The sequence below is a fragment of the Delphinapterus leucas genome, chromosome 11, assembly GCF_059928025.1.
Source record: "Delphinapterus leucas isolate spDelLeu-1000000601 "Yukka" chromosome 11, BTC_Dleu_Yukka2, whole genome shotgun sequence".
In the NCBI taxonomy this organism is placed as follows: domain Eukaryota; kingdom Metazoa; phylum Chordata; class Mammalia; order Artiodactyla; family Monodontidae; genus Delphinapterus; species Delphinapterus leucas.
In genome coordinates this window covers 63,575,058-63,602,109 of record NC_143139.1, presented here as the reverse complement: position 1 = coordinate 63,602,109, position 27,052 = coordinate 63,575,058, and the positions used below count along the sequence as shown (strand labels likewise).

Below are 27,052 nucleotides of genomic sequence, written 5' to 3'. Positions count from 1 at the left end.
TTGTCTATAAGTGTAAGTGTAATCTGGATAATTTTATTGTGACATAATGTATTTAATTCAGTTCAACTTAACTTTTGGTTGGATTCATTTCAATTCAGTTCATACTTTAAGCCCAACATGGGGGGATAAAATGAAATATTTGTTTTTTCATTTTATTTCAACCCTTATGGGGCCCTACTTTAGGCAGTGCTAGATGATGGCCATGCAAAAATGAATTAAGTCAGGTCTCTGGCAAAAGGAACTCAGAAAGAGCCACAGACACCTACAGCATGTGATAAATCACGGGAAGGGATAACTCCAGTGTGCCGTGGAAACACAGAAAAAGGAATAAATAGGGTGCCTGGCAACCCTGACGATTAAAGAACTCAGTCTCATGAACGAGGAAAGGCATTTATAGGACACGATCAAAGAAAGACAAGCCTGTGATCCAGTGAAATACGTGGACAGTACAAAGGTAGAGATGAATGATGATGGGACTAAAATAACAGAGGAATTTTCCCGGGGAAGCAAATACTTAAATTGCTTCTAGGTTCGTTTGTTTTGTTTTTCTTGCTACTTTGTGCCAAACTGAAAAAAGGAGGAGGAAAAAAGAAAGGGAAGATGTTAGGAAGCTTTTTAGCTTACACCTCTTGAGGCACGACTTCGGAAATGATTAAAGGAAATTAAAATTGCCCAGGAACTCACTGGTTGCATGTGATTATCTTCCCACTGGGAAGCCACAGCTCACCATTTCATGGCTGTTCTTTTTTTGTATTATGTAAACTTGTAAACGCTAATCTCCTCGCCCCTCGCCCCCTTCCCTCTCTCTTTTCTTTTTAGTTGTTGGAAAAACATAAATTCGTTCTGGACATTATTTTCCAGCAGAAATAAGCACACAGAAAAAAGTGCAGTTAGTTTTTACTCATTAGGGCATTTGCTGTTTACCTATGAAGTCGCAGGCATTTGCATGTGTTGGCATTTGCAGGCACAGTTGGATATCGTTACTTTGTCACGGTAATCTATAGAGGGTATTAATTGTGAGTCAACTATCATTTTGCAGCTCAAAAGCATTTATTATCTTCTACGGTTGAGGTTTCTACGGTTTGGGGATTATGGCCAATTGAAATTACAGTGTGCATCGTCTAGACAGTGGAATGTAGTGGGTAATCAGACAGGCTTAGGTAACAGACCCAGCTGGAGCGGGGAGCTGGGACCTGCCATTCATTCACTCTGTGACCTTGAGCAAGTCTCTTAATTTTTCCAAGGCTTCGCTTCCTCATTTGCATATGGGGATAATCTTGACTTCATGGGATTAAGATGAAACAAGACTTATAGTATTGTCGTTGTCATCATTATCGGTAATAGTCTTTCATCCTCAATTTTTATCCCTACTTGGTGGGGATAAATCTGTCTTTAATAGATATGCTCTTCCATGTGCTAATATTAGCTTCAGGCTGAGCATGATCATTTAGAGCTTTAGTTCTCACCTAAAATGAGACAGTCTTAGGAGATTGGAGGCACTTAACAGGTTGACCCCCTAACCTACAGCGGTGAGTAGAGCACAATTTTTAACCCAGTGCGTCTGCTAAGCTCGCCTCTAGCCTTTGCTTAGGTACTGAAATTGAAAGAACCAAGTTTGGATCTGCAGTTCAGATCTTTAGAGTGAAGAGTAAGTTCAATTCTTTCCCCACGTATTTGCAGGCAGTTACCATCATGTCCTCTCTAAGTCTGTTCTTTTGTAGCTTTAGCGTCTCCAATTCCTTGAACAGTTCTTCCAGTGAGACTGGATCTACCCTCTGCATGACCCTGATTTCCCTCTGGATTTGCTTCAGAGAGTTAATGTCTCTCCTCTTAAGTGTGTTTCCAGAAACGAATGCAATATTCCAGACTTCTCAGTGTATAGAAGCTCTGTTGCCAGAGTCTCATCTTTGAAATGAATAATTTCAGTTGGTAAGATTTCACTGCTGTTTTTACATATCAGATCAAATGGAAAAGCTAGGGAGGCAATGGCAAGACCCATCCACACCAGCAGCAGTCAAAGAGAAATAAAAATCGTTGTGCTCATCAACCCACCCAAGATGAAAAAAAAATCCCATTCCTGTATCTTGCTTGCAAGCAAATGTTAAGTTCTAGTAGCTTTAAAAACTAGGTCCTCTTACAGCATTAAAGATGGCTAGAATAGTTTACATTAAAAAAAATTTCAAGTGGCAGTTATAAGAATCAAAATCTATATGCTATAATTATGTGGGTATATTAATTTAAAAGATGTATCTATTTACACATGAAAATCTGTATATCTAATTTGGTTTGAGGATAGCATCTTTAGCTTTGGGCTAAACTTACGTAATACTTCTCTTGGGAATATTACTCCAGGAATACTAAAGATATACCTTGATTTTAAAAAATAAAAGCAGCCTTGATCGCAATAGGTTTGAAGAGTTTTTTAAATGTGAGGATCAAGCTGGAATATACCTCCTAATCTCGTGTTTATATCTGCCTTAGCATCCTGTGAAGCTCTGACATTTATCCCTGGAATACAGATAGTCTTCAGGTTCTTAGTTTCACAGAAAATGCTTCCTAAGCAATTGGTTTAAACTGGGGTCAGGCTGGCTAGTTTGAGAGAGACACACAGTTCAACATTACTGATGTAGGCAAAATTAGCAATTAGTTGAAAAACAAATCAAAGTGACATAGAGGGTTCATCTCTGCTCTAGGGCACAACAATTTTTCACGTATCTTCCCCCAGAGTTGCTCTGGGACCAGGCCCTGCCCCTTCTAGTCAAATTAACAAAGCAACACCAGGTTCCATCTTACGGTGTTTTCATTTTAGAGAGAGTTTATCCAGCTTCCAGGCATGGACTTGGTAATTAGGACGAGAGAGGTTCTATTCTTTATTCCTATTTATTAGCCCAATCTTGGGCCTGTGATCATAAAGAACCACTTGGGAGAGAACTCTGGTATCTTAGAAAATTCATATAACTTAAAGTTGAAAATGGTAGAAATATATCCTTGAGAAATACACTACTGGTCTTATTTCTTATAAAATATACAAGGTCTTGTGGCCAAGAATGAATGGATGAGGGGAGCAGGATTTGTTAGCCTTGGGATGTTCTCCTAGAGTAGGCGAGTCCAAGCAGGTAACTGCCATCCAAATAATGGGGGGTGCATTCTTTAAACATACACAGTATGAGCCATATAGGACTATATTTTCTAGGAACCAGTATGGTGAGAAAAATAGTCAACCAAGAACTGTCTTTGGCTTAAAAATAACCAACACTTAACATGGTGCTGTCAACTCAGAGTTTCCACCTGACATTACTTCATTTGCTTACGTGACAACCTTGCTGTTATTAATACCCCAACTGTATAAACAAGCAGACAGGATCAGAAAGGTTAAAAGGCTTCAGATCCAGGTTTTCCAGTGCTGGCTACTGTTCCTTTCCCACTGCATCCTGCTGTCTCTCAGGAGAGGGTCTGTTTACGGCTGAGCTGCAACTCCACTGGAGGCCAAGGAGGCAAGGACAAATGCTGGTTTTTTCAGATGGGTCTTTATTATTAGGCTTTGCCCTGTAATAACTGTTAAATCATGCCTAAGGCGTGTCTTTTGGCAAGGTCAGGGCACACATAAAGCCTTTCTATAAAGTTAAACTCCTATTGGGAGGCTTTTAAGGTTTTTATATTTTAATGGAGTTATTAAAATGAAAGTTCAGACTTGCATAATTCATAAGCATTCACTGCCTCTTTTAAAATCTCTGCCACAAAACTCTTCTTAAAAATTTTTCAGTGAAATTCTTATATAAAACATGAGCACGCCTTCCAGTTAAGATTAAAATAGGTATCTAATTATAGTAAACTGAAGCTTCCCTATAATATAATACAGCTCTTTAGGCTGCTTTCATTTATAATGTTTTCACTGCATGTAAAGAAGATACTATAAAACTCAGGAGTATTTTCTACACCTAGAATTGGCAACTTTCAGTATAAGTAGCTTTCACGTGTTTAAGTAGCTTTGTAAAATCTAGAACTCGAGAAATTGTCTTAAAAATATTGGTTTTGACTTTGTAAAAGTATATATTTTTACTTTGACTATAGTGACTGTCACAGATATCTCCAACTTGCTATCAAAACAATGCTGCTGGACTGAGTATGTTAAAGGATTCAAACGCCTGCAAATATAGCTGATGAAAATCTGAAAATGTACACGCTAATGACCTGATTTTTTTTTTTTTTGTATTCTTTGCAATCAGTAAAGGTTGTCTTTTTTTTTTTTTTTTTTTTTGGTACTAGGGCCTCTCACCGCTGTGGCCTCTCCCGTTGCGGAGCACAGGCTCCGGACGCGCAGGCTCAGCGGCCATGGCTCACGGGCCTAGCTGCTCCGTGGCAGGTGGGATCCTCCCGGACCGGGGCACGAACCCATGTCCCCTGCATCGGCAGGCGGACTCCCAACCACTGTGCTGCCAGGGAAGCCCTCACAGTTATATTTATAAGGGAATTACTAAATATATTATGGTGCACCCAAACAAAGAGATGTCATACAACTAGTAGAAATAATGGCACATCTATACATACTGTCCTAGAAGAATCTCTATTATATATTGCTAGGTGAAAAAATATTAGCGTAATATGTTTTATGATCTCATTTTTATAAAATGCATATATTATATATGCACATATAATTTATATAAATCAAAAAAATCTTGATGTGAAGTTTCAAATTGTTTCCTTGAGACACTGAATTATATCTGAATGGAAAGGGATTAGAGGGAGTAGTTTTGGGGCTTAATTTTTTACCCTCCATTTGAAATCAGTGGTGGGGTTATAGATTATTTTAATTTTATTGAGCTTCTCTATAATTTGAAAACTAAAAATGGAGGGAAATAGTTTAACAGTGCTATGTGTGAAAGCATTTGCTTCCTTAATTAGGATATGAAAGTCCATAATACTATGAACAAGTGGCAGCTGTAACAACTGTAGATAACTGTGACATCTCACAGTTCTATATGTGCGCGTATGAGCTCTGCAAGTGTGCTATCACTAAATGCATTCACCTCTTTTTGGTTCACATGGGACAGTTAATCACACTGTCATATTATTAGCTGAAATCAGTAGCTTGAAGTCTAGAAGTTAAGTCAGTCACCATGTTGCTTTAGTTTTGAGCAAAAGCAGTTTGAGCTTTCCCAAGGAGATCAAATAATGTGCTTATCTCATATTTTCAAGTTACAAAGTTAATTTCCTAAGTAAACACTTAAAACCTTTTTTTTTTTTTTTTTTTTTTGGAGAAGAAAAAAGTTATAGGAAACCTCCTAGTTTTCCTGGGAGCCCTGAGAATGATATGTAGCAAAAGTTAGGCCATTAGGAATTGAAAAAGGCAACCAACCAGCTGCTCTGGTCTCTTGACTTTTATAAGGAGTTAGTCTATAAAGCAATGAACAAGTAAGATGCTGAGTCATTGCCTTATCTGTTCATGCTGGGCTAAAGATGTCACTAGGGGACCGTTTTTGTCTTTACTTCTTCACTGGAAAATGTCTTTATGACCCTCATTGAGGAATAACTGTAGTAACCGTGCATTTCTGGGTTACTCTATTCCTTTATTTCCTGGAGATGATCTGTTTCACTTTTTTTTTTTTAAACTATCAAGGAAGTGGGGGAATAAAGGAAAAAAGAAATCTGAAAATGACAGCTGAAATCAATTTCAATAACTACATGTTATGTTTCTGATCTTATTTCTTAGTTGCTGTTTCTGTTATACTATTACTACTCTATGATGCCAAAAGGATTTCATTAAATGGAAGAAATTAAGTCAGATCAGTTGGAAGGTGAAAGCGAAATAACCAGTTAGATTGGCAGAATCTTAAAATCTGTAACTGGTTGTTTAGGCAGGGAAGCTGAAGTATGTTCCCCTCACATAAGTTCCAGGGCCTCTGAGAAGGCAAACATATGTAGACAGCATCTCTGCTCTCAAGGTAGCTCTTGGTACAAGCAAGTGGCAAGGCTATAAAAAGGAAGGAAAAAGAATGATTAAATTTATAACAAATCAGGAATAAGGGATTAAGGGACCAAATACAAACAATATATCCTTGTGAAAGTAGAGGTGACTATAATAAAGTATGTAATTTTTTTTAAAAAAGATTGTTTTTGATGTTTCTATTTCTCTGAGCATTGTTGTGGTGTTTCAGACTCGATAGTATTTCCCCTTTTTGTTACCTAACTGTTCCAGGCTGAATGGGAAACTGGCAGTGTCATAAAAGGAAGTGAAAAATGGCAAAGATACTTGCAATACTTTTTTAACTTCTGAAAGTTTAAGTATAGTTAATTTATAATGTTGACACAAATATATATTTTTAATAGTTTTATTTTAAAACATTATCAAATACACATAATATAGATAATAAAATCTCTTAAAGCCCACCAAATACAGTTTTAAAAACAGAAGTATTTGGGGGCTTTAATCCTGCCAGTGCAATTACCTATTAAATCTGGCCTTCCCTATTCCTTTCTTACATACTGAATGGAGAGCAGAGGATAGAATGGAAACTCAAGGATGCAAATATAGCCATTCTGGGTTGAACAGCTAGTGAACTTCGCAGCTGTGGGGTCTGTTTCTGATGGTTACTCATGGAAAGGCACATGGGGTCCTACAAGACAACATACAATAAAGGTTTAGAGATGTCCCCTTTCAAGCCTATAACTCAAAACAGACCCATACATTGATCTTAACCCACTCCATGTCCTAGAACAAGTTTTACTACTGAACTGTAAAGTAGCAGAGAAAATTTGTTGAAGAATTTGAGCAGAAAGGTGCCTTTGAGATGATTCTCGATGGCCCTCCCTTTTATCTATTCTCTTTCAAGCATCAAAGTCACTTCCTAATTTTAGCATTGTGGGATGTGATAAACAGGTTGGTCTTACTCTGGCTCTACCTTTCATGATTTTCAGACTCTAATCATATCTCTGCTCAGCTTTCCTTTTCCAGACTACAAAGTCGCAATCTTCTTAGCCTGTTCTCACATACAGCCTCTTCATCCCTGTTCTAGCCGCCTCTCTGGCAGCTGGGCCTTTAACTCCACTCTCTTTCCTAAGGTCGGACTGTAACCACAGGCTCTCCACACGTGAATGAGCTTCAGTTTGGGACAAAGGCAGGGCATTTTTTCCCTGTTGTGTTTATAAAATCCTCCACGACAACACCAAGCCTCTTTGGTTGTAGTGGCACACTTGATAAATGTCTTCAATGGATGGCTCTATGTGACTTTTCTTGGCTTATAATAGACCCTATTATTTTATACTCTAACTTTTTATTTTGGATTTATTCACTGAGCTTGGAATTTCAGTGGCTGGAAACATGGATGTTACCTTCAGAATTGGAGTTTCAAGGTGACTAGTAAAAATTCAGATTTCTTTGGAACTATTTCCACTTCTCCATATGTGGATCTCATTAACATTGTCCAGATGAGCTCTATTTTCCTGGTAGTTGTCTGTTGCAATTCAAGTTTCTTCAGTCTTATTATTTAAATATGTAATATCGGCCCACAGAGTCCCATAGCCCTTTATAGGGGCAGTAAGCTTTTGTACTATTAAATCATATCTCCCGCCCATCCCAATCATATCATACATACTGTCATCCAGAATCAGCCCTTGATATTGAGTAGTTGGTAAAATTTTTCTTTAGTCTTCCTCTGCCGCCTAATAGGCACTCAAATCCTTTAGACTTGGGCTTTCTTCCATATTGTTCTAGCAACATCCCTGCGTCTCTACCACTGATACAGCTGAAACTACACTGTTTTGTATTTTGTCCTCTTTTGTGCATAAAGAATCAGTCACTAAAATAACATACCAGTCTGTACACTGAAACTGACGTGGTCCTTTCAGACTGGAAATCTATTAGTATTTGATCTCTGATCTTATGAACTCATTGATCCTGTCTTTGCCATCTAAGTAACCAAAACCTAATTGAACAATCAACCAGTGAATTTATATTAGTGGCTTCCATGATCTAATTTTAGTTTGGGCATGAAGGAATTTTGGAATCAGGTAGAATTTTTGGCCATCTCTCAAACTATAACAGGTAGTTAGCCATCTGTCATCCAGATTGAACCTGGTGAGGAAGGATAATGCCTGAGGAGTCGAGTTTTATTCATGGAGTCGGAAGACTGCTTGGCTTGACATCCTAAATCTGCCAAATACTGATTCTGTGACCTTGGGAAAGTTACTTACCTCTCTATTAAAAATAGTATCTACCTCATAGGGTTGTAAGTGTGGGTTAAATCACTTAGCATATGTAAAGCATTTAGGAGGATGTCTGGCTCACATCGTGCTACGTGAGTGTCTGCTGTTATTTTTACTTGTTTAGCCAAGGACTGGCATAGTGCCTGGCGCTGAGTGGGTATTCAAATGTTTGTTGTATGATTTGATATGTACCTGCCGGCTAAAGGACTTATTTAGGAGTTTTTGTGCTGTTCTGAGCTAATGTGTTTCAGCCAATCATTCATTTTTTCTGATATCAAATCTAGCCCACATCCCACATCTCCTCTTCTCATTTCATCCAAACCACTTAGTCCTTCAGGTGTAGCATCTCTCTCTATTCTGTGGTAATTGTGGCTGGATCTCACATTGCAGGACGATCCAGTTTAAGGATTTGTCATTTCTTTTTCAGATCAACTTGTTCACATCTTAGGGATTCAGACTATTTTATCAATATTGTAATTAAGCCTTTCGAAGTGTCACAGAATTTTATATTATAACATTCAAGCCTAAAATTAGGACGCAGCCATCTGACATCATGGCCAACTTATTATGCATATTCCTATCTCGTTAGCTCAATAAGATGCCAGTTTATTTGCATGTTATTGCTTGACCCTGATATCATGGCCAATTAATTTGCATATCCCTATCTAATTGGCTCAGATAAGTTTTTGCCACTTGATTTGTTGGCCCAGCTCCCAGACTAGTGTCTTTTAGTCCAAATCAATTGAATTTGGAGTGGTTTTCTTTGTCATGCTTTCAACACCAATGGAAGGACAGTTAGGAGTGGTGATCATGAATGTATAAAGGAACTGCCTATTGCTTTTGTTTCTGGTTGGAAAAAACCGAAGAAGAAAAGACAGTAATTTAGATATGTGGGCAAGGTATTTTTCAGGGAAGAGGATACTGAGCTGATTTAAAAAAAAAAAAAAAAATAGGACTTCTTAAGGAAATTCCAGTGGACGAAGCAAAGGATGTATTCTATATCACTGATAAAAATTATAACTTGGAGTTGGGCTGACCTGGACCTCAGCTAAAAAATTATGATGTAGAATTTAAGCCTCTAAAACACAGTTTTCTTTTTCTTTTTTTAAAAAAGAATTGTGACATAAATTGACAAACATTGTAAGTTTAAGGTGTTCAATGTGTTGATTTCAAACACATATATTGCAATATGATTTCCACCCTAGCTTCCTCTAACTCTATACATTCCCTATAAAGTATAGTTTCCTATTAAGATGCATAAGCATAACATGGGGGAATGTTTAAAATGCAATTTCCAGGTTCCCACCTATAGATATTCAGTTATAGTTTGGTCTGAGGTGGTCCGTGAAATCTTAAATTTTAACATGTACCTGGGATGACTCTGACGTAGGTAGAACATCACATCTTGCTGACTAGTGCTTGAACGAATGATAGGCCTGTGCTCATTCATGGTTTCTATGTGTGGAATCTAGTGATTCCCCAGGGTTGGGTGAGTTGCCCTTTCCTAGATAACTTCCAAAATTTAAATTGGCTCTCTTTTCCAAATTCTATTTCTAGGACAGTAGAAATGACAAGACAAACCCTTGACAAATTAAAAAAAAATTACATCTTGAAGAAAGGAAAGCAGTGTGTGTGTGTGTGTGTGGGGCGGGGCCGGCAGGGCTGGGGAAGCATATGGTGAATCATACTGGGTTGGGTGTCGGGCTTGTCCACACACTGGCAGTTTGCTGTAAAGCAGTGGTGACTTCTTTACCACCGTGTGCCTCCTTTCTTCCTCTGCCATCCTCTCCCTCAAGTAGTTGGTGCCGTTTGTGAAATCCATCGCCCTGTCCTTTGGAACTTAGATGCTTTGGGGGACCTCTCTACTCCTGCTCTTTGCTTTTCACAGTATAAATTCCATAGTGATGAGACAGGTCTGGGGACGGCCAGGAAGAAGACTGGAGGTGGGACTTGGTGTGGAAAGTGAAAGGGAGAAAAGATGGTAAGAGAGAACAGTTTCTATTCACAATAGGCAAGACATGGAAAAACCTAAATGTCCGCTGACAGATGAATGGATAAAGAAGGTGTGGTACATATATGGGATGGAATACTACTCAGCCATACAAAAGAGTGAAATAATGCCATTTGCAGCAACATGGATGGACCTAGAGATTGTCATACCGAGTGAACTAAGACAGAAAGACAAATACCATATGATATCACTTATATGTGGAATCTAAAATATGGTACAAATGGACCTATCTATAGAACAGAAACAGACTCACAGACATAGAGAACAGACTTGTGGTTGCCAAGGGGGAGGGTGGGTGGGGGGAGGGACAGAGTGGGAGTTCGGGGTTAGCAGACTATTACATATAGAATGGATAAACAACAAGGTCCTACTGTACAGCACAGGGAACTATAGTCAATGTCCTGAGATAAACCATATGGAAAAGAATACAAAAAAGAATGTGTATATATATATATGTACAATGGAATCACTTTCCTGTACAGCAGAAATGAACACAACATTGTAAATCAACTATACTTCAATAAATAAATAAAGTAAATCAAAAAAGAGAGAACAGTTTCCACCACGCTCTCTCCAAACAGCCCTCAGGATGTCTCTGACCTGATCCTACCTTGTAGTTACCTCTCCAGGTCCTAGACCTTCAGCAGACTGCTGGAATTAGGGGCATATCATTTTAGTCCTTCCTATGTTTTCCCAGCATTCTCTTGCTGCCAATGATTGGCATACTTTTGATGTTCTCTTCACAATATAGGTGAACACAAACCATATGAAGGGGGCAGGGCTGCAGATTTTTACCTTGATTTACTTGCCATGGTTCCTAGCAGTATAAACATTTAGAAAAATTTCGAAAGAATTCTGTCCTAGCTTCAGGGAAAGAGGGAAATGGAACAGTCTTTGAGATGTTCTATGTTGCGGAATTGTAGGCCCTGGACTTCAGTCCCAGCTCTACAATCTACACATTAGGTGACTTTGAATGTCAGTAACGACAAAAGCAATGGCCTGTATTGAATGCCACGTATGTGACAGACGTGGAGCAAGATGATTTACGTACGTTGTCTAGTGTCTCTAAGCTTCAATTTTCTGAGAATATCACCTTCAGAAACTACCTTACAGGTCTATCTTGAGGACCACATGAGAAAACCAAGTTAGAAAAGGTTTTCTAAATTAGTAGAGTGTTTTATAACTCTGTGCTAATGACTTCTTAACACTTGAAAACAATTTTCAGATTAAAGTTGAAAATTAGAACTTCTCCCTAATACAGAAACTTAAAAGCTTACTATCACTTCCAGTTTTTTGGTTCAGAAGTTTTGTCTTTCCTTCTTGGAACAGTTATGTGCTTGTTGGAAAACTTTCAGAATTTTGTTTAACTTGTGATATATAAAGCCCAAACTGAATTTAGAGTCTTGACGTTCCTCTTTAAAGCTGTACTCAGAAGTCTCAAATTTCTGGGATGACCAAAAAAAACACCTGAGAAGAGTAGCTGTAACATATCCAGAGACAAGAAATTAGGAGCAGGGTATCTAGTTATTTCTGACTTGTGAGTCTACACGGGTAGAAATTCAAATATAAAAATTATACAGCTAAAAAATGCAAGACATATATAGAACCTCACACCTTTAGGAATTCTCAACTTTTCTGATGCTTTCAATTTCTTAGGCCTCTTTTCTATAGACTGAATGTTAATGTCCCCTTAAAAATCATACGTTGAAACAGGGTCCTCAATGCGATGGTATTTGGAGGTGGGACCTTTGGGAGGTGATTAGCTCTTGAGGGTCGAGCCCTCATGAAAGAGATTAGTGACCTTATAAAAGAGACCCCAAAGAGCTCCCTTGCTCCTTCTACCATGTGAGGACACAGAGAAAATATCCATCTGTGAACCAGGAAGGAGGTTCTCATCAGACACAGAACCTGTTGGCACCTTAATCCTAGATGTCTCAGCCTCCAGAACTGTGAGATATTTCTGTTTATGAGACACCCATGTTATGGTGTTCTGTTATAGCAGCCTGAATGGACTAAGGCACTCTTCATACTCTACCTCAATTTTTATGAAAACATTTATTTGAAGGGAGATTTACTCCAAAAGTGCAGATGTATATTACGTTGTGGTTACTAGGCCGAAGGCTTGAGTTTTTTCCAAGTACAGGGCACAAAAGCTGCTCATTTCCCACTGCACATACTTGCACCTGACGAACAGCCTTGCAGCCTCCAGGACTCAAGATTTCAATACAAATAGCTAGATTCAGAAACCCTCGCTGGTGCTCAAATACTTGAGCACTAGAACAGGAAGCAACAAAGCTCAAGTGTCTACTGTAGATATGTGAATGGTCCAATCAAATTTGTCACTGTAAAGTAAGAGTTGGGATTTGCATGGCTTGTTATATTGGGTATATGATAGAGGCAAAATCTTGGAGCCATGCTTTTTGAATTCATACAGTAGAAAAGAAAGAAACTGTGTTGAGGAGTAGCAAGAAATTATTTTTAAAAATGTTCCTATTTCTTCTTCAACATTTTTTGTTTAATCCCATATATTGTCTTAATTTGATATTGGGACTTAGAATACAGGTGTCTACTGATATTTCTTTGTCTGAATTGACCAGCCAATCCCATCAAACCTTTTTCCCACTAAATCAAGGAATTGGTTAAACTATCCATTGGTTGCTTTCACATTTTGCATATTTAGCCCAAGATTTGATAAGGTTACTAATAGAAATAATTACAGTAATAGTCAGTAAGCACTTTAGTGAGCTTTCATTTATTTCTCACAGTAACCTTATAAATAAGATTCTCTAATTATTTCCACTTTACAGATAATGCAACTGAGGCTTAGAAAGCTAGATAACTTGTCCAATGTCAAATTGCTAACAGTGGGAGACTGGGATTTAAACACTGGCAAAAAAGCCATTTTGGTTCCAATTTACTAGCCATTTCCAGCAAATGTAGTTTGGCATTCAAATTACCTGGAAGGACCTCATTATATAATTTTGGTCTCCTTGGACATAGGTCAACTTACTTTGAGACAGACCATCCAAGTGCTTAAAGTTATTTTAATGGTAAGTAGGTTAAACAAATTTGAAATGCAAGACTTGTTTTTTCAGGCCATAGCTCCTTTGTAAATAATTGATTATTCATTCAGCAGTTCAGCTCAGTGCTACCAGTCAGTGTGGGCATGGTGGGATATATAAATATAGAGCACAGTCTAGTGAGAGAAGCGTGATGTTTGAAGGGTGTAAACAAACTCCTGGCATTTAAAAAAGGAAAAAATTTGTTCTTTTAGGATGGATCAAAAAAGCCTTCATGGAATCCCTCCACGTATAATGCTGTCTGTCCCAGGCAACCCTATGGCTCACTTCTTCACCTCTTCCAGGTTGTTGCCAAAAGGTTACCTACTCACGGGTCTTTCTCCAACCACCCCATTTAAAGCTTCTCCCCAACATTCTGTATTCTACTTCCCTGCTTTGCTTTCTTCATAGCACTTATCACCTCTTGGTGTACAACGTGCTTTTCTTATTTATTGGCTTCCTGTCTGTTTCCGCACATTACAATGTAATCTGTATGAGGGCAGGGTCCTTTGGCTGTTTTGTCCACTGATGTAAACCTGGTTTCAGAACAATGCCTAACATAAAGTAGGGACACAATACATAGTTGTTCAATGGGTGGAGGAAATAAGACTTCAGCTGGGCCTGAAGAATGGATAGGGTTTAGCTAGACCTTGGTGGATGGAAGAGATTCCAGGTGAGGGAAACAACTTAAGCAAACAGTGGAGGCAGCAAATCCCATCGCCTGTTCTGGGGACCAGTGTGCTGGTCAACTTGGTTCAAATATAGAAATATGGTGGGGTGTAGTCTGGAAGTATCTATATTATGTAGACCTGAGTGATTATGACTTAATTTTACAGGCAGCAGGAAGCCCATATGATTAGGACTCTTTAAGGATATTTCAAGGCTAAATATCCTTAATTTAATATTTAACTGTTCAACCAAATCATTCCAGGTACTTCAAATTTAGGGGTGGAACTGGGTTGGGTGGGTCGTGAAGCTACTATAATTGTAAACCCTGGCAAAACAGCCCACTTTGGTTCCAGTTAACTAGCTATTTTCAGCAAATGTAGTTTGGCATTTGAAAAAAGAATATATTTTTTTCTCTTTTATAGAGTTACGAAGACTGAATTAGATATGACCTCTGGCCTTGCCCCTTCCATGTCACAGTGTTGAGTTAGCCCAATGGGTAGTAGGAGTCATGCCAGGAGCCCTTCCTTCACTGGGATACCTAGCAGTTACCCAACTACACATGGTTATGACTGCAAGCCACATAAATAATGTCCTGTTAGACCCAACTTCTCATAGCTAAACCTCACAAATGCCTGTAGCATCTCTGATGCTGCTGAACAACAAGAGAGATGGATGATGGAAGAGGCGTGAGAGTGTCAAGAGGCACAAACTGTGATTAACAAATTGTGGGTGAAATATCTATCTGTGACCATGGGGACTCCTTTCTAGGACTTTGGGAGGAGACAGAACAAATAAGGGACCCTGAAGTTACTGGCTTCATGGTAGAGTTGGTTCTGGAACTCTGATGAAGGGTGTTAAGGTGAATGGGGAGGAAGACCAGGAGAGCACTGGATAGAGGTGATGAGGAGGTGGTTCGCATAGGAGTTTGGAAAGAAGTGTGGGAGAGAGGATGCAGAGAACTAGATGATGATAGATGGCTATCGAACCAAAGGAAGTGGAAAGGTCAAAGGCGTCTGAAGTCAGACTTCAAGATACTAAGTAGAATTCTGGGGGTAAACTGTTCTCGTGCCTAAAAATTTCTCTGCACATTAAATACTCTTTTGTTTTAGGTTTAAATACATTGCATTTATTATCATTACTGATGTTCAAATGATCACGTCTTTGGCCAGTGGAAGCCTCTTCAAGGTGACTCTTAAGCCTGTTGACATGACTCCCTTAGTCTTTGATAGTTTCCTTGCTTTCTGGTATGATGAGATGTTCTAGGCTTGTCTTGTATACCTTCCTTTGCCACACCTGGAATCTACCATTTCTCCAATAAGCTCCAGGTTCTTCTAGTGAGAAATTGTATTTTCACACCATTTCTGGTTCTGGGATGGTCATGGCTACTAGGTCAGTCTTTGTTTCTAGGCCTTTTTACTGGACAGAGCCAGGAAAAGGTGGATGTGTATAGATACATACATAGGTGTATGCATGTATTTTGCATCTTAGGCACAGTAAATACTCTACATTTTTGAAAGAAACTGCTTATTGCTTTAAACTTGCTCTGTTAATGCCATTAGGCAATGAAAGCAGCAAGTTTTTAAATGGGGTCTTAGTGACATGAAAGAAGTCGTGCAGATTCCCCAGGCAATATATTTATAAAGAGAAGTAAATTTAGGCACCAGGAGAATTTGGTTGACAAATTAGTGGTTCAGTAAGTGGAACCTTAGCTTTAGCATATTTTAGCTGTTATACTTTATAATATAAAATCACCATGCTGCATGAGGGTGACCTTTTGAAGTTTGCAATATTTTTATTAGAGAAAGCACTGAATAACCAGTAATGTTGGATCTAATTCCATAGCCATGAACAATGACAGCTATAGTCTATTTTTGACCCTGTGCCATATCAAGAAAATTCCTCACACTTTAATTAGTTACTAGAAGATCAAGAATATAACTGATTTAATCACACAGAGAAGAAAATAAAAACAATTGTGTTCTGCTGTGGAAATGACAAGTCCTTCATTTGACTTTGCTTTTGAGCAAGTATAATGGACTTGAGGACATGGGGAGGGGGAAGGGGAAGCTGGGACGAAGTGAGTGGCATGGACATATAGGCACTACCAAATGTAAAATAGATAGCTAGTGGGAAGCAGCCACATGACACAGGGAGATCAGCTCGGTGCTTTGTGACCACCTAGAGGGGTGGGATAGGGAGGGTGGGAGGGAGGGAGGCGCAAGAGGGAAGAGATATGGGAACATATGTATATGTATAACTGATTCACTTTGTTATACAGCAAAAACTAACACACCATTGTAAAGCAATTATACTCCAATTAAGGTGTTAAAAAAAAAAGAATATACTCACTTAAAAAAAAAAAGAATATACTCACTTTTTTTAAAACTAAAATTGGGTTTTACAGAACTTTAAATCCCCAAATTTCCCCATCCCCAACACAAGCTGTAGAGAATAAATGCATTACCATGAGGATTCACCCTCAGATTTTATTGTTCACATATATTTGAAATGCTGCATGTTCACACAAAACAGTATTGCTAAAAACTATCTTAGGCTATATACTTACCTAATATTTGTCTTTTATTATATAAATTAAGTATTAACCTAATGAGTCTCAGATAAAACAGTATTTTTCATATCATAAATGAATTTTGACCAAAAAACAAAACCAAAAAACGGAACAAAATTATAATTGGTCATAGGTGTTGCCTTTCAAAAGAGAAGCAGTTTTTCGGCTTTCAGAGCTATAGGATTGCCAATTGATACCTGGGCTGTGAAGTGGGAAAATAGGTCTCATCTTCTTTGCTAATTCTAATAAACTGAGAGTGGCTTCCTGGGTCTCTGTGTTGGGATGAATTCTGAAACTGCTTCCAGGTTCCATGGGAAAGAGAACTGTGACCAATTAAGGAGTGGGGCATTGTGGCACGTGTGCTGTGCATTTGGTATCCACGATGAAACAGCATCAAAAAACACAGTAAACATCAGACTCACCAGACAAGCCACCTACATCCATCTTCTTCAGGTTCTTTGCCTCAAGAATGACAACAGTCAGTTTGCCAGCAGTAGGTACGTAGCGAAGGGAGAAGCAGATATCACCCAATTTCTCTTGCTATGAAAACCAAAAAGAAAGTATAAGTAATTTTTCAGATAAAGGTGAATGTAGTTTGTACATAAACACTGTAAACTCCTCAGGGAGGGGGATTATGACAATTAGAATTTGAAAACTCTTAACATTCACTGGCATTTACCCAGTGGTCTTGCATTCACTAAGGTATCATCAAGAGTGACTGTAACTCATTTCAGTTTTTAAGTAGCTCATCTATACTTTAACATTCATCAAAATATATCCATAATTCAATGGTTCAGGAGATGGGACCAAGACAACTTTTTTAGAGACTGTTTTCTGAATAGTACTGCAAAACTCTTGGCAAAAATTCATAACTTGATTAAATAGCTTTGAAAAGAGCCTAACACTTTTTTGGTAGAATCAACCTACCTACTTTTTTTGTCTTTTGACATTTCAAATAGGATTATGTGTAATACTTAGACTTTTGGGGGAAAAAGACTTGCTTTCGTGTTCCATTTAAATTGTATTTATTGATGAGAAATTGTAAATTCCTAATAGCAGAAAGGCAAAAAGGCAAAAACGTATATAAGTTTTTGCACTTTTAGTTTTACTCATTTCAAGTGAGGTCTAACTTTCTTTTTCCTTATCCAAAAATTTATAAAAATCTAAGCGGTGGGTCAAAAAAGTGAAATACACAGTAACACAAAGTTTCTCATATACCCTCACGTTATTTCATTGGTATCATATTTTAGTTTCAAGAACATTCACCAATCCTATATTTGAGCATCTCTGAATAACTGAAGAGTTTAAAATGTTGACGCTATATAGAACTTTTACCTTTTTCAGGAAAGAGGCCTATGGGTTCTCCCACCTTAAGTGTTTTACTCTTTAGGATAACTAAGAACTTTGGTAATTGAACATGAGGAAGATTTTTGCATTCATATTAATGCATGAGAGAGGGGGCAAGGGTGTGCAGTTTGTTGTATTCTCAGATGCTGGAGGTGCTAGACTGCTCACTGACATACGGGATTAAGTATATGTATGGCAAATCAGGGTTTATTTCTTTGCATCTTTTCCCTGCCCATCCCCCCTCCAATAGTAATTCCAAAGAAGGTAATGGTTGTGCCAGACTTTTGCAGATAGATTTCTAACATAGGAGTGAGGTACAGAAGGCCATATCCTCAGGTCTTCTCCTGTTGTACTCCTAATATGGCTGTTTTGGGCCTTCTCTGTTATCTTGACATATGTTAAATTGGCTAAATTAACTGCCTAGATGTAATCCAACAAATTAAGAAAATGCAATTCCTTTTTTGGGGGGTACTCATTAAATCCATCTTTCAAAAAGGAAAGGGTATCTACCTGTTCTATAATTTATCGATAGGTGAGAAGTAATATATTCAATGTCTGTGTGTGTGCGCGTGTGCGCGCACGTGAGAGAGAGAGAGAGAGAGGAAGAGAGAAATGGTACTTTCTGCTTATGTAATGCTTTTGAAAATATCACCACATGTGTGTATAGCCATGGTTCTTTCATTTCTTGAGTTCCCATAGCACCTTACCCACATATCTCTTACGTTACTAAGGGGACTTTTTTTGGTCTTACTGTGCGTGTCTTAATTTCCCCACATGACTAAAAACTCCTTGAAGACAAGGTCCTTCCCTGAATGATCACTTTCCACATATTTTCAAAAAGTAAATATATGGAAATTGGAGCTAATTCCCCCATTTTGAATTATCTAGGTCATACCTCTCTTCCACTAGTGTAGATAAGTTACTTGTAATGTGCCTACTCACCCCTAGGAATTAATGTACACATCAGGAGAGTCTAGCGGACTAGATTACATTTCATAGTCTCTGAAAATACAGAACGGGCCTCGATAGCACAGCAATTAATACAAAGGATGGACAAATTCATCTGAACCTTAGGAGACAAGAGAAAGGTAAATGAACAAAACTGCTGTTCAGAAATGCTCATCAGAAGGGTTCTTTTTGCAGGAGTCTATTTGCCACAGTAACCTTCCTGGGGAACTGCCGGAGAACCAGGCCATTCTAAGCATCCTAATCACCTGTCCTCTCTTAAATGACACCGTTCTTCGCGGCCCAGAATCTAATTCCACACTTTATAGGCATCTCAGGTGTTCTAAACAAAGAGTTGTCATAACTTCTAGTGTACTTTGATTCTTCAATCTTAGGATATCTAGGGAATCTTTAAGATTTTACATATTTAGTTTCAGAAGAAAGCAGCTGCAGTTTGAAAAACCATACCTCAAGTAGAAGAAATATGTCAAGTTACCTCTAATTTTAAAGCTATGGGATGGGGGAAGAATGAGTGACCGGATTTCAAAGTGGATATTTTGGGAGAAAGGGAAATAGAGAAAAGTACTTATCTTAGCACCTTTTACAGATCTCCATTTAATTCATTAACTTAGGAACTTGAACATGTAAGATTTCATTTGCTCATAAAATCATCAAAATTGGTATGCCAAAGTAAGCATGTATTTTTATGTTAATCAACTGAAGTTGCTTTTCAGTGCTTTAAAATTTTTAAACTCGGTTTACGTAAGGTTACCTGATGTGTTCAGCATGGAGCTAATGCTCAAAGGCTTTTGACTTGATCCTGAGTTTTCTTTTTTTTTTTTGCGGTACGCAGGCCTCTCACTGTTGTGGCCTCTCCCGTAGCGGAGCACAGGCTCCGGACGCACAGGCTCAGCGGCCATGGCTCACGGGCCCAGCCGCTCCGCGTCATGTGGGATCTTCCCGGACTGGGGCACGAACCCGTGTCCCCTGCAACGGCAGGCGGACTCTCAACCACTGCGCCACCAGGGAAGCCCCTGAGTTTTCTTTAGTGTCAGACTGTCATCTGGAATTGTAGAAACTAATATTCCTAACTGACAGCCCACTAGGATATTCTCCTTTCACTTTTAGATTGTCTTAGTAAATGGATGTTCATCAGCAAACCCTCCCCTCAACTGTTTGCCTTTTCAGCACTCTTACCTGTCAGGGTCGCTAACTCATGTTTCCAGTGGCCACCTTACCTTTTGTTTTCCTCTAGTCATTCAGCCTACAAGTCTTGACATTTCTTTTTTTGGGTAATGTATCTTCAACTGTATTTTTTCTTTGACTTTTTTCTACCACCATCATCAGCATGACCTCTACCCTCACCACCTCCACTTCCAATATGACCTGCATCTCTACCATTTGCTGCCATTACTATCATCACCTTACACCATGGCCTCCACCACTACCTCTATCCCCTTCACCTCCATTTCCACGCTGTGAGACTATGCCCTAAATACTTCTGTCATCTCTTTTGAAATAGTCTGAGCAAAGATTTCTTTAAGTCATAGTCTCACCAAAGTCCAATGTAGACCACATACTAATGCCAAGCTAATCTTTCAAAGGTCCAAACCCATCTTCCTGGCTTTCAAGAAGCTCTATACTTTGCCCTAACTATCCAAATCTTTTTCTTCAACTTCACTACCTACTCAATCTTCAGAATATATTTTGAATTTGACCGTATCTCCCCATTTATAGGGCCATCATTCTAGTCCAAGAAGGGTGAGCAACCACCCTCATTTGCTCAAGACTCTACTGGTTTAAGCCTCACAAGTCCTGTATACTGGGAGACTTCGATCCCAGGCAAACCATGACTATTGGTAACCTTAAGTCTAAATCATCACATAATTCCTGATCTAGATTTCTCTAATAGCCTCCTGATAGCCACTCTGTTTCAACTCTTGCTCCTTTCTAGACTCTTCCTCACATAGAAGGCAGACTGATCCTTTTAAAGTGGAAATCTGGTCATGAGACAATCCTACTCAAAGCCCTTCAATGTATTCCCATTTCACTTAGAATAATCTGTATTCCTTACACTTAAAGGCCTTATAGATGGGGGTCTCACCCCTCCATCTCCTACCATTATACTCCCGATCTTACTTCCTCTCCTCCAAACCTGTTAGGTACACTTTGACCTCAGACTCTTTGCCTATGCTCTTCCTTCTGCCTGCAATATTCTTCCCCCAGATACTATCATGGATTGTTCTATTAGTTTGCTCAGCTTTCTGCTTTACATATCACCTCTTTAGAGACCTTTAATATGGCCATGCTATCTGAAGAGGTTCCATCCACTCCTAAACACTCACACTACCTACCCCCATGCCCTGCTTTTTTCCCCATCCTAGCACATATTGCTTGAAGTTCTATTTTGTTGAGGTTTTCCCCACCAGAGTATGAGATCCACAAGAGATGGCTGGCACAGAGCAGAGCCATATATGCCTATTGATGGAATAAATGCAGATTCCCTACTATCAATTATAGTCAATGTCCTCAGTATCCACAGGTTGGGTTCTCTATGGAAGCAAACTGATTTGCAAATGGGAGATTGGGATGTGTCCTTTGAATCAACACCTGTGGGAGAGTGCAGAAAGCAGGATGGCTCAGGTGGAGAAGTTGGGCTATGATGCAGTCACACCAAAGGCCTCAGTCGATCCTACGGGAAGTTCTGGAGCTAAAATAGCTCTTCAGAGATGTTCTAAATTCTGAAGAGATGAGTTTTATGCTCCTGAATCCACCGGTCTTTGGATGTGGCCTTTCCCCACATCTTGGACCAGGGCCTCCTCAGCTGTGAGGGAGATTCTAAGAAGGAGGAACTCAGTTGTTACGAGTGTCAGCCATCAACACTCTTGGCCAGTGGAATAAATGCCTTCATCATGAAGATGGTGCAAGACTGTGTGTGTGTGGAGGGGTCACCACAGCAATGACTACGTCTCTGAGCTATCTTCCTTCCCATCACCAGATTTTTGCTTAGTCAGGAAATTCATCTACAATGTCTGTCTGTAGTTCCTTATTATGCCTAATTAAATTACCCCTAACCATTAAGCCCTAGTCCAAGTTCCATATCTTTAAGTATCTCCACAGTGCACAAGGATTTCTACTAGTAATTAATTGCTTTATAGCCAGTAGTATGGTGCCTAGAGATATTTCCCCCATTCATATTTGTGAGTTCCCCTCACCCTAATCTCCAGAAGAGGGATTGTACTTGATACTACCTAATAAGGCACATGATAGGGGCTTAGAAATAACGGTTGATTGCATTGAAAAGAGAGCCTCACCAGTCTTGTTTTGTAAACAGCATGGACACTAGTACTCGATATATCAACAGTGTTTCTAGTTAATCAACAAGTCAACTAACGAATATATTCAGAGGTCTTTCTTTGTTCCTAGTTCTGTAGACATGGCTCAGTTAGTCCCTTCATGAAACTGGAAACGAAAACATTCCTGGAAGTGCAGTTTTTATACGATAATTTCAAGACCCTATGGGGTTGCAGCCGACAGATGAGTGCTTTTGCTGGTATGATTAGCTCATGAAGGGACCTTACTACTATTAGAAATCTCAGCTTTATGTATAATTTATTTTCGTCAATTGCCTTGATCACTAGGTGGAAACTGCCAGTTAGTGTTAGAAAGTTCCAACTGTGAGATTCAGAGAAATTAACCTGCTCTTTTAGAATATGGAGCTGACAATCAGAAAGCACCTTTGTTCTGAGCAGCTTGATAATTCTGATATTTTTTTAAAAGCATCCACTGAATAGAGTAGACATGAATTAATGATTTAATATAGACAACTACAGTAATACCTTTCCTTTTTGAAAAGCATTATAGATACTAGAACAGAGGTCATCTCCATTGGGTAAATAAAAAGCTTGATTAAAATGAATATATGCTGGTTTTTATAGCACCATCCATCATTTTATGTGTAAAGAGAGGTGTTCACTTTAATGATCTTTGCAAATGGGGCTAAGTTCACACACTTGTTGGAAATGCTATACTTTTGAATGAGTTTTAAAAAGGTACCTGAATTGACTTAATGCTGTGACATTTTAAAAGGACATACTCTATTTATGTTAATCTTTAGATTTTTCTATGTGCTAAACTGGAGATATTCTCTCTGAATAGAAGGTTTTTTTCCTGAGGTTGGGCATCTATTTAGAGGTGACAGAAATGGCAGTCCAGTCTCTCAAAATGAAAATCTAGACTATTTGCGTATTCTCCATTTGTAAAAATACAAAGATATTATTCATTTATAGGAAAGGTCAATGTCAGGTTTTTAATTTTAATAACAGATAGGGTGGCTTTAAACATATCCTTTGTGTGGTAGTATCTTTCAAATTCTTTTTATTCCCATAACTACTCTCCTACCCCTGAAGTATCTGCAAATCGGTATTTACATCTAATGGTCCAGATGGTCACAGTGTGAAATGTTGCTGTGGATGTACCCAGGCTGAAAAGACTGAATCTGGCCTAGCGTGCAAATGGACAGTGAATGGTTCAGGTGAATGAGACTATGTTATTTCTTTTAATACTTATTTTTGTGAGGTTACCATGTAATTGATTAACTTCATATGCATTCAACTATTCATTTCTTACTAAGCAATGATTAAGTTCCATCATAAACTCTTCCAGGGTCTAGTCTAGGCTCCATAGATACCTAGAGGAATAAGATGACTTTAAACAAGTTCAGAATGTAGTAGAAAGACAAATCTAAACAGAATAACAATATCATGTGTTAACTGCACTGAACAGGTGGCACAAATACTCTGGGGGCAAAGAGAAGGTTGAAACTTGCCAGGGTCTAGTGATAGAATTAAGGAAGGAAGACTTTATTTGGAGATTTATACCCCCAATAATCAAGGATAAATTTTTCCAGCCACCCCAAATAAACATCCTTTGTAAAACAAATGTGCTTGCCATGCAAATGTAGCTTTAGGACAAGTCTTCCAGCTTTCCCCTTTCAGCTAGAGCTAGTATATATGGGGGGTTGGTGACATGTAAGTGTGCTTGAAGAGAAAATACCTGAGCTGAGATGGGAAGATCCCACAGGAAGAGTCAATGTGAACCCCTTGAAGGACAGGGCAAGAATGTTCCAGGCACAGGGATGCACGGGCAAAGTCTCTAAGCACTTAAACAAGTTACTCTTCTATAAGTATAAAATGTATGTAATTTAATTAAGGACAGATTTCTATTTATGATTTATATCTTCAAAATTTTTTCACTATATCTTTAACTTCTACTTTGATGAAGAGGTACACTTGTAGTCCTATTAGAAATAAGAATTAACAACAGAAAAGTGGATATTCTGAAGTGCTCTAAAAATGATGAAAATAGAAAATCAAAATGGCTATTAAAACTCAAAATGCCTATTAAAAATCAAAATGCCTATAAAAATACAGTGCAGTACAGAGTGATGGAGAGAGCACTGGACTGAGACACGGGCATTAACTATTTGTTCATCAAACATTTATTGGGCATCTCCTATGGGCCACCACTGTCCTAGATACTAGGACACAATAAAGCATACAAAACCAAGGGACAAAATAAACATGGTAAAATACAAGGCAAAGTAAAGTAATTAGAAGAGTGCTTGGCACATAAAACGTACTATGTGGGCACTTGCTATTATAACAAAAATCCTATTTCAACCACCTTCTTCCCCATACATAGTGCCACATATAGGGAAGAGGGTGGTCGAAATAGGCACTATCTAGAGAAGCCAAACTTCTTGAATGAGTTGTCTACAATCACTGTCCCTATTTGTTCATGTTCTACTGATTTCTCCTTTACTTTATTGAATTGAAATGGTTTCTGCCAAGTTTTCAAATGACATCCATCTTGGTAAGTCATAAATATTTTTCAGGTTTCATTAACCTGAACTCTCAGCAGGATGTGTTGACTTCTCTCTCTTCCCTGGATTCTGTAATTCTGGAGGCTTTCTTGATTTATCTGCCTCTCTGGCCACTGATTCTAGTCCAAGCCCATTTCTTTTCTTCTTAAACTGATATTGTCCCAGTCTATGGCTTTAGTTACAATCCAGAAGTGATTCCCAAGATTGTTTCTTCAGTTCAGATCTTTTATCTGGACTCCAGACTTATATATCCACTGCTTACTTGTCATTTCCACATTAGTACGTTAAATAAAGATCTTAGACTCAAATGCCAAAAACTGAATTGCATTACATTTTTCACAAGCCTGGTTCACTCTATTTCAGTATTGGTAACTGCCTCCAAACAGTTGCTAAAGCCAGAAAACTGGGCATTATCACTGACCATTGACTTCTTTAGAGATCTGATTTTACCTATTAGAAATCTCTCAAGTGGGTTCACTTGTTTCCATCCTTTTCCAATAAATCTCTAATATTTCAATATTAGAGTGTTTACCCCCTAATCCAATAATCTGTCACCTGGGATATTCTAATAGTCTCTAAATTGTCCTCCTCCAATTTACTCCTGGAATAGAGTGGGCAGAGTCGGCCTCTTAAATAACAAATCTACTTAAAATCCTCTACTTAAAATCCTCAAGTAGGTCTTCTGTCTCTCTTGGGATAAAGATCCACAACTTTACCACCAGTTAAAATATTCTTCAAGATCTTGTTCCTGCTTACTCCTCAGCCTCTTCATATCAGGCTTCTTCATATCATGAAATAAGTCATGTTAACTGTACTCTTAGCACCACCATATGAACAGTTCCTTTTGCTTGACACGTTCTGTCCTTTCGTTATTCTCCCTTTTATGTAAACTTTACTCATCTTGCAGACCTTACCTCAACATTTATTTAGAGAAGCCTTACCTGACTCCCAGACTAAATAAAGCCTTTCTTAAATATTCTTTAGTGGTTCCTTATACTCTTCTTTAGAAGTTTTGACTGTAGTTATTATTACTATAATCATGCCCAGTAATTGTAATGATATACAGCAATCGGATATTGATTTGTGTGATTATTGGATTGCATCTCACTTACATGAACTTGACCATCTTTATACAGTACCCTTTTAATCTGTATGCATAGTTCTGGCATATAAGACATGATTAGCACATATTCATTGAGACAAAGAATGCATACATATTTGAGTGCTCAACTCTGACAGGGACTGCTAGCTGTTTGTCAAAATCCATTCTTTTCTTCCTGGACACATAGCTAGACTACATTTCTCAGCCCTCCTTGCAGTTGGATGAGGTCTTGTGATTGGATTCTAGTCAATGGACCGTGAACAGAAGTGAAGTGTGCCCTTCTAGACTCAATCCCCCATAACTACTTTGTATGATCTTTCATCTCTCCTATGACTGTGACAGTGACCTCTGTGACCTTCGAAGCCACGTGCTGTAGATGGCAGAGGTTCAATTTGCCAGGATCCCCAAATGGCACAGTAAAAGAACCCTACCTGCCAATGTGGAACCACTTTGTACTACTGAGTGAGCAAGAAATAAATTTCTTTTGCTGAACCATTACATGTTTGGGCCAACTTCTTACTGTAGCCTAGCCTTACATAATTAATAGAAATAAATGAATGAATTCTAAACAGTGTTTTCAAAAGTATGATTAGTGATCCATTTCACTTTCTGTTGTTAGCAGAAAATGAGCAATGCTTATACTTCATTAATTCAGTTTGCCAAATGCTTATTTTGTGTTTTCAATATGTCAGTCATGGTGCAAGGTACTAGGAAGAATGGATGATGAAAACTTGTCCTTGACCTTAAGAAACTTATTCTGTGTTGAGGGGGACAAGCATAAAAACAAAAGTTCAACATAAAATGATTAGTGCCATTTTAGAAATATATATTTGGAAGGACCAGTATAGAGAAGGTAGAGGAATTTGTTGTGGTTAATTTCAAATGAGAATTTCGAGTGGCAGATAGGGGAATGCGACCAGAATGTAGAATGGAAAGTGAGTCCTGGCAATGTCCTTGTCAAAAGATTCTTCATTCTGTAGTGTGCTTTGGGGCCTGAAATTCCACCATTCATTCCCTTCCCCTAAAGCTTTAGATCTCTAGGAGTCCTTTAAAATAATATGAAACGCTGTTTTGCCCCCTAGAGGATGACATGGCAATCCATCATGGTATTAAATTTTAGTTGACAGTTCTTTGGGTTATGGAAGATTTATCTAAGTGAGTGGAGATGGGCAAAAACACCAGAGATGGTGAGTATGTCTCCATAGCTAGGGATGCTGCCTTAGCTAGTCAGAGAACCTAAGTAGGAATGCAGGTGAATGACCCA

At 38.6% G+C, this 27,052-nt stretch overlaps 1 protein-coding gene across 1 annotated transcript in view; it reads right to left on the bottom strand.

Moving 5' to 3' along the window:
* The window catches only part of SYT1 (synaptotagmin 1), a 194,144-nt gene that overhangs the window by 67,748 nt on the left and 99,344 nt on the right, over window positions 1–27,052 (bottom strand). Inside the window, exon 6 of the mRNA XM_022559918.3 lies at window positions 16,933–17,050. Coding sequence (XP_022415626.1) covers window positions 16,933–17,050 — 118 coding nt within the window. The remainder of the gene's footprint in view (window positions 1–16,932; window positions 17,051–27,052) is intronic.